General features: G+C 40.1%; 1 protein-coding gene across 6 annotated transcripts in view; it reads left to right on the top strand.

Annotated features, from left to right (window-relative positions):
* Positions 1–13,656, top strand: part of LOC103365086 (amyloid beta A4 precursor protein-binding family B member 2-like) — a 53,724-nt gene extending 40,068 nt beyond the window's left edge. For 5 of the 6 annotated variants that reach the window (XM_008292427.1, XM_008292421.1, XM_008292424.1 and 2 more), the window contains 6 exons: positions 1,603–1,717; positions 3,973–4,060; positions 6,192–6,275; positions 6,499–6,614; positions 7,582–7,761; positions 9,497–13,656. In XM_008292427.1, the coding sequence (XP_008290649.1) occupies positions 1,603–1,717; positions 3,973–4,060; positions 6,192–6,275; positions 6,499–6,614; positions 7,582–7,761; positions 9,497–9,667 (754 nt within the window). In that variant the 3' untranslated portion in view covers positions 9,668–13,656. The remainder of the gene's footprint in view (positions 1–1,602; positions 1,718–3,972; positions 4,061–6,191; positions 6,276–6,498; positions 6,615–7,581; positions 7,762–9,496) is intronic. The other variant, XM_008292426.1, reaches the window with a different exon arrangement.
* Positions 13,657–14,078: the final 422 nt, after the last annotated feature.

The following is a 14,078-nucleotide window of genomic DNA, read 5'->3' as shown; positions in this document are numbered from 1 at the left end:
TCTCTCTCTCTCTCTCTCTCTCTCTCTCTCTCTCTCTCTCTCTCTTCCCCTCTTTCTCCTTTCTTCTCTTTCCTCCGACTTTAATCTTCTCTCTTCATCTGGGTGTTTTATTCTGCCCTCATCTTTTACGCTTTTATCTTTATCTTGTACGTTGTTGCAGTTCACTTCCAATTTCCTCTCCCACTATTTCACTTTTGTCTCATTATATTCTTACTGTTCTTGCTCCTCTCTCAGTAACTTCTTTTTTATGTGGCTTTTAGACACTCCCTACCTATTTCCTTTATGTCTTTTAGGAAACACAAACCATCAGCAGCCAATTAAAGCTAACTGTGCCCAACCAGAATTCTCTTTCTTCACCACTATTCACTCCCTTCTCTCTTTTGCTTCATAACTTATTCAATTTTCTGTCAATTTTTTATATTTTAGGTTAAGTATGCATTAAGAATCACCTGCAGTGTTGCTGAGATCTGTGCTGTACCTCTTCAGCCCATACATATGCATGCCACTGAAACACCAAAGTAGTTCTGTTTGAGCAAAAAAAAAAAAAAAAACTTGAATGAGAAGTGAATATGTCACTCAAGGTTAATTTTGAATGTGAGTGAGTGGGTCTCTTTGCAACTTGTCCCGCGGCAGGGTGCCAGCATGATGGATTTTTTTTTCCTTCTTCCTCCACTAACTGTCTTCCTTTCCTCCCTTGCTTCCTTGGATCCAGAGAGAGGTAAACACATTCCTTCCTTTCATCTGTGACCCTCCCACAGTATCTCTCCATCATCTCCGTCATTTCTTATTGTTTAATTTCCTCTGCGTCTCTTTTTTATTTTTTTTGGTGTTCAAAGTTGCTCTTGATGTACTGTATCACTGTGCACACGAGATGTAGGAAATGAAGGTGACCTCCTCCGTCCTTGTCTGTCTACATGCATTTTTTTTTTTTGAAGTATGCACGCACACACAAATAGGAATACTGTGTGGGGAGTTTCCCTGAGGGTCTGGGCTCAGAAATCTTGTTAACCTTCAGGCCTGTGTTTCCTATTGCATGGCATATTGGAGCACACAGCTTGAGAGAAGTTATTTAAATTGGTTTGTGCATTTGCGAACAACGTAAATCACGAGTGTGTATTTGTGTGCTGCGCCGGTTTAATTTGACGCAGCTATATTTCTTCTTCAAAGTATTCCATGTCTTCATTCCTCTCTCCATCCGTCTCGTTTCCTCCTTCTTTTCATTCTCCATTCCTTCTGTTCGGCGGAGTTAAATTGTTTTCGGCTCCAGTGGGCCCAGGGGAAAGTTCCTGCCTGCTGTCACTCTATTCGACTCCCTCTTGCATCACGCTGCTCTATTGATCTCTGGGGTCCATCGACTTCTGTGTGTGTTTGTGTGTGTGTGTGTGTGTGTCCTGTATTCGTCAGACTAATAAAGGTCAGTTCATCTCTCATTTGTCTCCAAGACCTGTCAGTCTCAAAACTGGACACACACACACACATGATGAATACAAACCCCTGCTTCATCATTTATCTTTCTTCTCTTCAAGTAGCCCCAAAGCGAGTCCAGCAAACCCATCGTTCTGTTGTGTGTCTTCATTAACACTGCATTTTCCCTCTTCTCAGGGACTTTGCATATGTGGCGAGGGATAAAAACACCAGGATCCTGAAATGTCATGTGTTCCGCTGTGACACACCAGCCAAAGCCATCGCCACCAGCCTGCATGAGATCTGCTCCCGGGTGAGTTGTTCAGACTAGAGGAGGCTTTGGACACGAGGCCAAGTTTGGATTTGGCAAATAGGCTCAAATGAAGCTCTGACTCGTTGGAAGAATATTTCCCCTTCTAATCAACCGAAAAGGCTTTGGGACAAGAAAATATAGTGCTGATGGAGGTTATCACAGTTTATTTTACAAATTAACTCATCTAAAGCCTCTTGAAAACCACACTTGCACAATGAAAAATTATCTGCCTGAGAAGTAATAGATTCAGGTAACATTTTAACTATTTGACTGGACATTTCTTGCTAGTGTCAAATGTTTTAACTCACTGTGGACTCATTTTTTATTGCAATATGAAGGCCTGCACTTCTAAGGAAACAGCACAACCATGGCTAGAAGTAGAGAGACATAAATATGTGCTGTGTTTAGTATAACACAATCAATCAATCAATCAATCAATCAATATCCTTTATTTAACCAGGTTAAAAAAAAAAAAAAAACTCATTGAGATTTAAGACCTCTTTTTCAAGAGTGACCTGGCCAAGAGGCCAGCACAAAACAGATTACAGCAAACACACAAAACACAAAAAAAAATACAGTTTACACACTACAACCCGGTTTTAATACCATATATTATAAAACGGAAAAACTTTTTTGATTATATATTTTAGGAACATTTTATATAATTGAATCAACATGTACAACCTCTTTCAAAGTCCCCACAGGTGTTACCAACACTATGCTGTAAAGTCCCTTTTTTCAAGTTCAGTAGATTGTAACTGAGTCTCTCATGGCTTTCCAGTTACACTGAGAATCACAGAATTTTTAGTTTTTTTACAGAATCCAATGAGAGAAAATGGTTTATTTTTGCCGAGTTTTAAATAAAACATCAATTTTGATCAGAAATCCTGATTTTCAGCTTGGATTCAGTGAAGTTTCTCAGTGGAACAGCACGTCTCAGATGATTAGTTCAAACACTGTGCAAAAGTGGAAAATTCAATGATTGGTTCTGTTTTAACATTTTCTAAATTTGATAAATGGTGCCATTTTGGTGATTTGAAATAACAAAATAAAAGATAAAGTTCCTGTTAAACCCACTGGCGGGTTTTGGTGTTGAGAGGGTTAAAATAACCAGCCTCTGGAGTGCTTGTATTGCTTAATCGTATTTACCGTCCCATTGTCTGGGCACACATTTTTATCTTTGCACACAGTACCTGCAGAAAGTCCAAAAATACGATTAAACCCATGTAAATGTCAGCCTGAAAAGTGTTTTTCACCCTAGCACAGTTCTCAGAGAGATCTTTCTACACTGCATGTCCATTCTTTGTTGAATACAGATGGAAATTAAACAGGGCCTGGAAGAAAAGTATTTAAACCATGTTTTTATTGTGTCTGCTTTGCATTAATGGACTTTCCTTTTGTCCCAATAAAACACATTTATAGCCTTGGAACTTTAAATCAGTGTTGGGAAAGATCTTTAAATGGTTCCTTCACTTATACGGACTCATAATTTTGTGCTGAGATCAATTCTGAGTAGAATTTTTTAAAGTTTTTAATGGTTTAACTGCTTGTCTCTGAAAGGTTTTTAAGAAGGAAAATATGGAGAAGGAGACATTTGTCCTTGTCCTTTACGCTAAAACTAAACATTCCAAATTTGACAGCCGACCTACATCACACTGTACAACATGGAGTCTGTTTGATTCAGACTTGTCACACAGAAACAGGATAAATAGGGAAAGGTGGAGAATTGGTCACATCAGGGGATGCCGAGATGCAGATTTGCTGTGACAAACTCTCTGATTATGGATATATAATTTATATATGGTGTTTCGAGGCATATGTTCATATTCGTGAGTGGAATGAGTGGCTGTTTTTGTCTGTCTGGTTCTGTTTGCAGTGTGTGTTTCTCCCTGTGAGTTTCACTGCAGGAAAAGCTTTTATCCTGCTTTGGAAAGAAGGAGTGTGACCTGGTTAATTTGTGTAGTGTATGTGTGTGTGTGTGCTCCCCAGGTGAAATGGGTAGACAGCATGACAGTATCAGGGGTGAAGCTGCTCGAGGTTTTCCTGAGCTCCTGTGTGTTCATGCTTTCATCTCCCCCCTACCTCCTCATCCTTTTGCACTTTCACACATTTTCGTCTTTGTCTTTTCACTCTCCTCCCCTGCGTCTCTGCCGTGGTATGCCGATCCTGCTTTGTTTTTACATACCATTTCCTCATACTTCTATGTCTCATTTTGCTCCTCTCCCTCCCTCTCTCCCTCTTTCTCTCTCCTCCAGATAATGACAGAGCGAAAGAATGCCAAAGCGATGGCAGGAGGCTCTCTCCAGGACAGGATGCAGGCTGGACTAGATCTCCCCTTACAAGGTAGGCTTCTTACATATAGTAACCCTCTCAGTGTGTGTTTTTTTTAAAGTGAGAATGTGACTGTGACTGTGACTGCGACAAGTGTCATGCATCAATAAAAGCATGGCAGTTATCTGCCTCTGTGGCACTCTAGATGCAGTCAAACTGGGCGTATGGAAGAGCAGAAAGTCTCAAAAAAAAAAAAAAACCCTCTGTATTCACCACCATCCTACCTCTGTTGATGCACCAATGTCGGAATAGAGCATAAAGGCAGTTTTATAAATAAAGAATTTTGGGGCCATTAAAATCCATTCATGTTTTCTCCACATTTATCACTTTGATTTTAAGTTTTGGCCTTAAAGCTGCCCTTTGGAGCTTTCATGTAAACAAATCTATGTTTACATTCAATGCTGCTCACCAGAAAGGCTTTGAATGTGTCCTTGAAGTCTCAAAGATGCGTTTGCTTCCTTATAAAACATTTACACGGCAAATTTTTTTTTGAATATTTTAAATCCTGCATTGTTTATATCCATATTTACTGCAGTCTTCTTCCTCACCCTTGGCCCACTGCTACTCTTTGTTGTGCTTTACTGCTGCCAGCTTTGAATCAGTGGAACAGTGTGAAACCTGCAAGATGTTTAATATTACTCATGGGTGAAAACTCCACAGGCTGCCTTTAACACTTGTTTGTTGGTTTACAGATAAACTCATTGATGGTCCACTGCGGTAGCATAATGCGCTAGTGTTCACCATCTCACCTTTACACTGTCAGATTTACAGAGAAGGTGTGGAGGAAAATTTTTGATTTGTCAGACAGATGGGAGAAGTAGGAGCCGAGAGATGCAACAAGACAGACGTTCTTGTACTTAAAAGAGAGCAGAGTTCAAGAGCTAAGTAGCTTAAAAATATACAATATTCAAACAAGTAGCTGTTTTGAAAAAAGGGGCTTGGTGCAAATTTTTGACTATTTCATTTATTCATAAATGTGATGGGAAAAAAAACAGCATTCCTGTCATCACTCACCATTTTCTCTCCCATTGGCTGTCACTGTGTCAGAGAGAAATTGGTGGTGCTGTGCGGGTTCATTTATATACACGCACAGTGATTGAACAAGATGCACCAACGACCAGGCAGACTGACAGCAGCCCAGCCTGCTGCTGACAGCTCATCAAATCAAACAGCTACAGTGACTGTCTCTGCTTAAAATAATAATACTGGCACTACATTTTCAAACATAGGAAACAGGAGGTGCAGAATATCTCTGATGGTAACTTACTTACATGAATTTCTGCTTTCATTTCAGAGAATGTGGACAGATTTTTTTTTTTTTAATGTGCAAATAATACTGTTGTCAGCTTCTATAAACTCAACCAAACACACTTGACAACCAGAATAACTTAACATATTGTTCATCACATTGCTCCATCACTAGACTTGTTTAAACGTCTGAACCCCAAACTGTTTTTGGGCGTTGTTTGCTCCAGGCACATTTTGGGCTCAACTGTGGCCTCATTTTTCACTGCAATATGAAGTTTGGCACTTCTATGGAAACAGCCCTGGCTACAAGTAGAGAGAACTCAAAAATGTCTAGGCAGTATAATAAAGGTATATTTCCATTTTAAAAAAAGAGACAAAAATTGAAAGTCAAATTGTTTTGGTTGCTTATTCTACAAAAATGGAAGCATTATTATTTGTTTCTATACATGTTCCCGACCTGCTCTGCACCACCTGCAGTTCAGTTCAATTTTTGTCACCTGACTGTTGGTCACACCTGAGTCACTAATAGGTTTCTGGTCATGCAGAGAAATGCAGATTTTTTTGTTTTTTAAGGAATCTGGTCTGAACACGTAGAATGAAATGGTTTTGAGAAAGTATGGCGTTTTTTCGACTGAACAATATATCACAGACAAGTAGTTCAAAGACTGTTGGAAAATTGAGAATCTGATGATTCTCTGTTTTCACAGTTTGTGGCTCTAATAAATGTGCAATTTTGGCTAATATTATTGTTTTTTTAAGGACAACATACCCTTCAAACAATGCAAAATACAGTCACCCAAATATTTAGGTGTGGGGTAATGTAATACTGTTCAAACACTTAATATAATGCCATTATACATGAGCACCTATTAAGTGTTTGTTGAATTCTCCCCAGCAGAGTTCCCCACACCAAAGACAGAGCTGGTTCAGAAATTTCAGGTACTCTACCTTGGGATGCTTCCTGTGGCCAGACCAATAGGTCAGTATGAAACAGACACGTACACGCATGTACAGACACTCACACGCATACTCACTCACTCACTCACACACACACACACGCACTCACACACACGAATACACACTCACACAATATTCACAAACAATGTAAAGAGATGCAAAGTATGTGGTTGGTGTTGATACAGCTCTTGATATGAATTGAACTTTAACTTTAATGTGTTTTTTTTCACCATCCTCTTCTCCAGGTATGGATATACTGAACGGAGCTATAGACAGTCTAATTGGTTCTTCCAACCGAGAGGACTGGACTCCTGTGGCCCTAAATGTGGCAGATGCTACGGTCACCATCAGCAAAGACAAGGTCAGACACACAGCTACTGTTGCCAAACTATTATCCCCAACTTAACCTGGTGGTTTTCCTGCTGTTCTTGTCAGTCTTCTATTGAAAAGCAAAATACAAAAGAAAAGATTCACAATTTTCTATTCATTCATGAACTTGATGGCAGTGGAACATAGCTGATCAATGGCAGAGCATCCAAAGGCCGGTTGAATTTGGCTCTTCAGCCTATTTGTGCAGCTGCTTACAGTATGCAAAATGTATTTTACTGCTAAAAGGCCTGCAGCATATGTCATCCATACAGTACATGCCAGTGCACACACTTGTCTTCCAACTGTTAGTCATCTGAACAATTAGTGTCTCCTGGTTTAGCTTTGTTTCCTTCAGATAAGTGCCGCAGTTTCCACGAGCCATCACAAAATCTTAAGGTTTATCTGCTATGGACATTTTATGGTAAATTTCAACAGTGTTTAACTACAAAATGATGAAAAATACATCACCTGCATTTAGGATTGAACAGATTTTATTGATATTGTCAACTATAAAGGTAGCAAACTGCTGACCTGAGTAATGAGAGTGAATTGCTGCTCACAGACAGCAACTCCGCTCTTGTTAACTCTGCATATAAAGTTAATGTTCAACCATGCAGGTGACATAAAATTTCTTTAAAAAAGTTTTCCATTTAAATAAGTTATGGATTTCAGCTTTAACACCAAGGCACTTAAAATCCAGCTGCCCCAGTGGAACTGTTTATTAGGAGTATGTCTGTGTAGGTGTGTTTATTAGTAGGCTGCAGTTTTACTGGGCAGCTCCCCTGTATGAGTGCATGTAACTATTAGATTAAAGTGCATAAAACATGTTGGATGATTGTACTTTCTTTCAGCAATGTGTTCTTGTGGTGTCTTTTATTCTTCATACAGCTCAATACGTAAAGTTGACATACATGTTCATTTGTGACGTTTTCATGTTACTCCCTAATCCCTCTGCGCAGGATGAAGAGGAAGTGCTGGTGGAGTGTCGTGTTCGTTTCCTGTCTTTCATGGGTGTTGGGCGCGATGTGCACACGTTCGCCTTCATCATGGACGCTGGCGGCCATCGTTTTGACTGTCACGTCTTCTGGTGTGACCCAAACGCAGGGAGTGTATCTGAGGCTGTGCAGGCAGCTTGTATGGTGAGTCACAGCAGCAGTCTGGTGCAGAGCCGAGAACACAACTCAGCCAACTCGGATTTGTTTGCTTACGGAATACTAAGAAATACCCATAGTGCAAGCTCAAGTCGAGGTCTGTGGGAGTTATGTTGGAGTTTGTATAAAGTGATCATCGACTGATTAAGGGTGATTAAACAACACTGTAAATCAACTTTGTGAACATTATTCCCATGAAGACAAATATTGAGTTCATTGTTAACACCTTAAAATCTGAAGAATCTAAATTTACCATATTTTTCCGAATTCCCACAGGTACTTGTAAATAAATGGTGGTGCTACATACTATTGCGATTGAATTACTTACTTGTGAAAACACAGCCTGCAGTTCAAGCCACTGCTGCCGAAAAGTCCTTGAATTTTTGTCACATGACTGTTGTTTGCAACCGAGTCAATAATGGCTTTTCGACTATGCCGAGGAGCGCATCATTTTTTTGTTCTTTATGAATCTGGTTATTCCAAACATTTAATTTTTGGTTAATTTTTGAATAAAATTTGTAGAATAAGGTGATTTTGATGAATTACCTCAAATTTTAGCTCACATTTAGTTGTTTTCCCTGACAAAACAACAAGTACCACATGTGAAGTTCAAGGACCATCATAAAGTTTGCGCTCTGTCATGATAATTGGTGAAATTTTGGTGATTTAAAAAATGACTTGTCTTTCAAACCCACTGGTGAGTTTTGGGGTTCAGAAGCTTTAAACATGCTTCGTCGAGCTCGCATTTCCACACAAACCTCAGAAAGTCCCAAGAACTTTCAAAACCCAAGTTGACAAATTATTTTAATGCTTAACCTTCTCAAAGCCAGTGGGTCTTATGAAAAGTGTTTATTCAACAACAGCTGAACTAAAGCTACCACAATAAAAAAAAAATGCTTGCATGTTGCAAATTCTACTGAAACCAAGGTCATCCCAGTACAGACAGGCACATATTTCTCTCTCAAAGTGAAAGCCCTTGCCAGCAGTTAAGTTTGAGTGTTCCGCAATTGACAGGTTTGTGTTTTACTGTCCAACCCATATGCTCTGTTCAGGTTGCAGTGGGACCCTCTGTCAAAGTACTAAAACATTCATTCAAATCAAGAGAGGCCACCCAAAGTTAAAATACCGAGCGTGTTCAGCATCCGTTGTCTCTGAAAGAGGATGTCCTCGCTAAGTTATGTCATATAGATTTTCTGTTTAAATGTTAAGTGTTGTAGATTGCATGCAGCCGTGTTTATAGCTCTGCTGAAAACTTTTTAGCACTGTTATAACAGCCGTTGTGTTACAGCAATAACACCTTTACAGTGTTTTTATTTTATCATTACAACGTCATTGATGACAACCCAGAATGACGTCTACGGTGTTTCTGCTGTAATGCAGCCCATTAGCGGAGGTTACTCACCTTCCTCTGCACCTCGCTGTGGTGTGAGTTACAGGATTAGTCGACTGCTGGCTGAGCTATTGATCACATATCAGAACTTTGGATATATGGACACACACACACACACACGCACACACACACACACACTAAAACTGATTCACGGTGACACGAATCATCAGTCATTACTATCGATCACAGCTAGCAGCCTGCACCAGTCCAGCTTCCTTTCACACACACACACACACACACACACACTACAGCCGTACACTCAGCATCAGTAACTCTATGTTATTTACAGTATTTCTCTCTCTGTCCTGCCCTCCCTACCTCTCTCTGTCTCAGCTGCGGTACCAGAAGTGTCTGGTGGCCCGCCCCCCCTCCCAGAAGGCCTGTGGCTCATCACCCCCCGGTGACTCGGTGTCGCGTCGGGTCTCGACCAGCGTGAAGCGAGGCGTCCTGTCTCTCATCGACACCCTCAAACAGAAGAGGCCCGTCACCGAGTTGCCGCAGTAACCATGGCGGAAAACACTCGCCGGCGCTCCACCACAGCCCCCAGTCACCATGGCAACTCGTCACATCGCTGCCAAAAACCCGCCGCCACCACCACAGTAACCATGGAAACACAGCAAACCCCAGGGTTTGGGGAACCCGTCACGATTCCTTTGCTTTTTGGGAGCAAATTGGAATTCCACCTCAAGAGCTCATTGGCCCTTGAGCAGCAATTCAAGTCTGTTTCCTCAAAATAACTGAGATGATTTAAAGACTCCGAACAGCCACGAGAAACACCTGAATGATGGTCGTGAAGGCGGTCGTGTACATATAAGTAACTCTCATCCCCCTCAGCACCAAGGAGCGAGGAGATGAGCGCACACATTAAAGAAGCAGGACGCGCTCCTTCAAGCACAACACGTGTGATGAGCGAGCTCACGGCTGCCTGAACTGCTGATCTCTCCATGCTCTTAGTGTATTTGTGTCTGTGCCTGTGCTGCCAGCATGACCTTCCACTCCTGGCCACACTCCCCACCATTCACCTGGTTGTCTTGTTAGTCTGTAGTGGCTTTCCTCCCCCTCTGGCCCTCTTTCTCATTATCCTCAGTAGACTGTGACAGTACACAGATGAAAGAAAGGAGTCGTGAAAGCCATCGAGTCTGATTGTTGCATTATCAGTAAGCAATGAATAGAAGAAAGAAGGAAGCTGCTGCCAACTGAAGAGAAAGATTTGTCAGTCAGTCTACATCCTCTAACCCGTTCAGCTGACCCTGCATGAACTTTTTATCTAAATGTGAACCATTCTATACAATATCAATACACTGCTGCTGCTTTTAGAGACTGAAGGGGTGAAAAATCAGAAGCCACATTGATTGTTTATCTTGTCTTCTTAGTTGTTTTTTTTTTCCGTTTCTCGTCAGCTGTGCAAGAATCAGCCCAAACGAGCGGTGACCTTCCACCCGAATCATCCTCCATATACTTATTGTTTACGTTTTTATTCTTCTGTTGTCCCTCGGAAAAATGACAGATGATAGCCATAACGGAGGCAGAGAGATGGGGATGGACAGTTTTGACCCTCTCTCCTCTGCTCGCCTGCTCTCTGGTAGCCAGTAAAAGACTGCTGCTGCTGCTGCTGCTCTTTGATACACATGCTGGAGGAAATTTGACTGACTATTCCTTTAAATCTCACCTCAGAGCCGGTCATCAAAGACTTCATGTCCACTAATTAAAGAGGATCGGTGACATATACAAAGCCTGAAGGAATAGAAAGAAGACTTGCGGAATGTGTTTTTATACCTGGGTATGGTTGCGATCATTTTTTTTGTCCACAGCTGAGATCTGAACTGTGCAGAAATGAAAGAGAGAGAACGATTTCATCTTCAGCTTTGGCTGTTGTTGAGAGGAGAAGCCAACAAGAGAGACATGTTGACTCAAACTAACAGGACTTTCCTGGGCTGCTATCTATCTGTCTCCAGGGTTCTGTTCACTTGAATGCGCCTTGTCTGTTTTCTTACTTTTATCATCAGTGCCACGAGATCACTTGCTTTTGGTCTTTTTTTTTTTTTGTGTGTGTGAAAATTTCTCCTACAGATCTCAATCGCACACCGCTAGTTCCTTATTATCACACATCTGATGAGTGTGGATGTATGGTAATAACTAGTGAAGTCTTTCATTTCACCTGAAATCACAAACGCGTTTCCCCGTCTGATCACAGCCTGTCAAGCTTTCCACATGTTAAAACAGCTTTTACATGGTTGCTTCATGTACAAGCTTTGTTCTCGACAGCATATCATCTGCTTGATTATCCTCACTGTGTAGAAGAAGGTCCTGAAGGCTGCTAAAAGTTAAAGATTGTCTCTGAAAGCCTTCACTGTAGCTTTGGAAATGAAAACATATACTGTTTGAAAATATTAACGGTAAGATGTAAATGTAACTTGTGTCTTGCTAGTCCAAGAAACTCAACTGTATGTTAATTAAGCAGCCTGACACAGTCTGACTGCACATTTCTCATTATTGTAGTTACCTATTTACTAATACTAACACAACCAGGCTTTACACAACAATCCAAGAACACAATTTATTTCTGTCGTCTTAGGATCATTCACTGGTAATGTCTAAACGCCTACTTTCTGTCTTTCATCCTGATACCAAGTGCTAATTCAAAACTTTTTTTTTTTTTTTTTACACAAGAATCTGTAATTTCTAAATTTTTTTATTATTTTTTTTCTTGCATTTATTGCCTTTTCCTGACCGCCACAGTGGAAAGAGACACAGGTGTTCCCAGTACTGGAAAAAATGTTGGCTTTATATGCTAAAGATATTTTACTATTTGTGTTTTTAATTTGTTTCCACAATTTTTGTATGTGCTCTGTGTAAACACAGCCTGCATTTCAGCCAAAATAGTTCCATATTTTTGTCATGCGACTGCTGGCTTGCATCAGAGTCACTAGTTGCTCAGAATCTGGTGAATGCAAATAGTTTATTGTGGGAAAATGTTTGAATGAGACTTGTCGAACAAAGTGATTTTTAAGAAATATCACAATTTTCAGATTTGGTGAACCTTCCTAATCGAATGCCACCTCACAAATGAATAGTTCAAGGGCTGTCAGAAAGTTCACCATCTAATGATTCTCTCTGTTTTTACAGTGTCTGGCTTTGATAAATGGTGTCAGTTCTTTTTTAAAGACAACATGCTTTTTAAACCCACCAGCAGGTTTTGAGGTTCAGAGGGTTACAAATGACCACATTAAAATGTCAGACAGACAGTGTATTTCACCAACTCGTTTACTAAGTTACTTTGCAAGCTGATAAAATCTGATTGTGACATTTTTGATTTTAGCCACCCAAACTATAGGTAGCTGGTTAGCATGAGAAGCTTTTTTGTTTACGTCAGTGTTAAATGAAAGAAGAAGAAAAAAATTTTTGCAAATTGCACATTCAAGTGATATATCAGCCACTTTTACAACTGTAATCTGCATATGCACCGTGTGAGGAAGGAAAGCTTGACAGGCAATGCAAGAGCAACTTAAGGGGATGTTTTGCTTTGTGAACAAAGTCTTAGACATCTCGGTGCATCTTGCTTGTTGCGTTGCACCTTGTTGGTGAAATTCGCAGTGAACATACACAAGTTAAAGGAGCTAGTTTTGTAAATGGAGATTCTGATGAGAAAATTCATCCACGTCACTTTCTTTTGTCACAGGGATGCTGAAATGTGAATGAGATGACAAATTCTGTGTGTATATAAAAACCCATTTAATGTAACATTTGGCATTAATCATTGTTATAAGCTATCTTTTCATTTTTGAATGTCTTTAGTTTTTCTCTTATTTCCTTGTAATGAAATGCCTTTTTTGAAAACTCACCAAATGGCCAAAGTGTAAAATACTGATATACGTCGTTGTAGATAAGAAAAATATGTGAGCAAGTCATGAAAACAGTAGAGGCGATCGGAAATTTTCACAGTCGTCAATTAAGTTGATACTGAATTTAACTGAGCAATTATCTATGCATTCTTTTGATCTGGAGAAATGGAAAATCATGAAAAGCCTTGCATGCCCTTGGATGGTTGAAAGAAAGACTGTATGTATTGAACAGAAATATTTTTTATTTTATTTATTCTATTTTATAAAGGTATATACTGATTTTATTATTTGGGGCAAGTAAAGTCTCTTGACTCTGTGTCATTGTCTCAGTCCCCGGTTAACTCACAACGCTACAACAAGCTCCGCTTTGCAGAAAAAAGCAGATAAAGGAATATATCTTCACCTTGTACAGTGCACTGAGAGCTGGGAGTCCGCTGCTGTCTTCAACACTAAGGAGGAGGAAGATGAGGAGGAAGGTGGCAACAGCAGTGGACTCCCGGTGCCTCTGTCAAGCTCACACATGAACAACAACAAACACACACACACTCCATTTCCCATAGATGGATGTGTTGGCTTCCGTTTGCTGCTCACTGATTTGTACACTTTATCAATGTAACCAATTGTGAGAATAAACGGCATTATAAAACACCAGCTGGTCTCCGTGTGTCTGTATGTGCAACAGAGTCGCCACTTTATTACTTTTTTTAAAATTGCTTTTGATCAATCATTTAGTCCAGTGCTTTTTGGCTCGTTAAAATGAGCCGCATCTTCTTGAGGCCACTTGTTTGAATCCTGTCTGATATTTAGCAGTTCTTTGGTCAGCATTTGTTGTGTTGTTTATATATATATATATATATATACACACACACAAAAGAAATGCATACTGTAAATGCAGCATGTGAACCGTCATGTTGTCTTAGAGATGAAAAGCATCAACAACCACATTAACTCTGTTGCAGATGTGAGATTCATGACAGACTTGGTAACTCTCCTCTGATTTAACCTACCACTCATAATTTCATATATATATGAACCAACCAAATGCGCATTTGGTTTCATGAAGTCCATTCTGT

The sequence above is a fragment of the Stegastes partitus genome, unplaced genomic scaffold, assembly GCF_000690725.1.
Source record: "Stegastes partitus isolate 25-593 unplaced genomic scaffold, Stegastes_partitus-1.0.2 Scaffold810, whole genome shotgun sequence".
NCBI lineage: Eukaryota > Metazoa > Chordata > Actinopteri > Pomacentridae > Stegastes > Stegastes partitus.
This window is presented reverse-complemented; position numbering and strand designations above follow the sequence as displayed.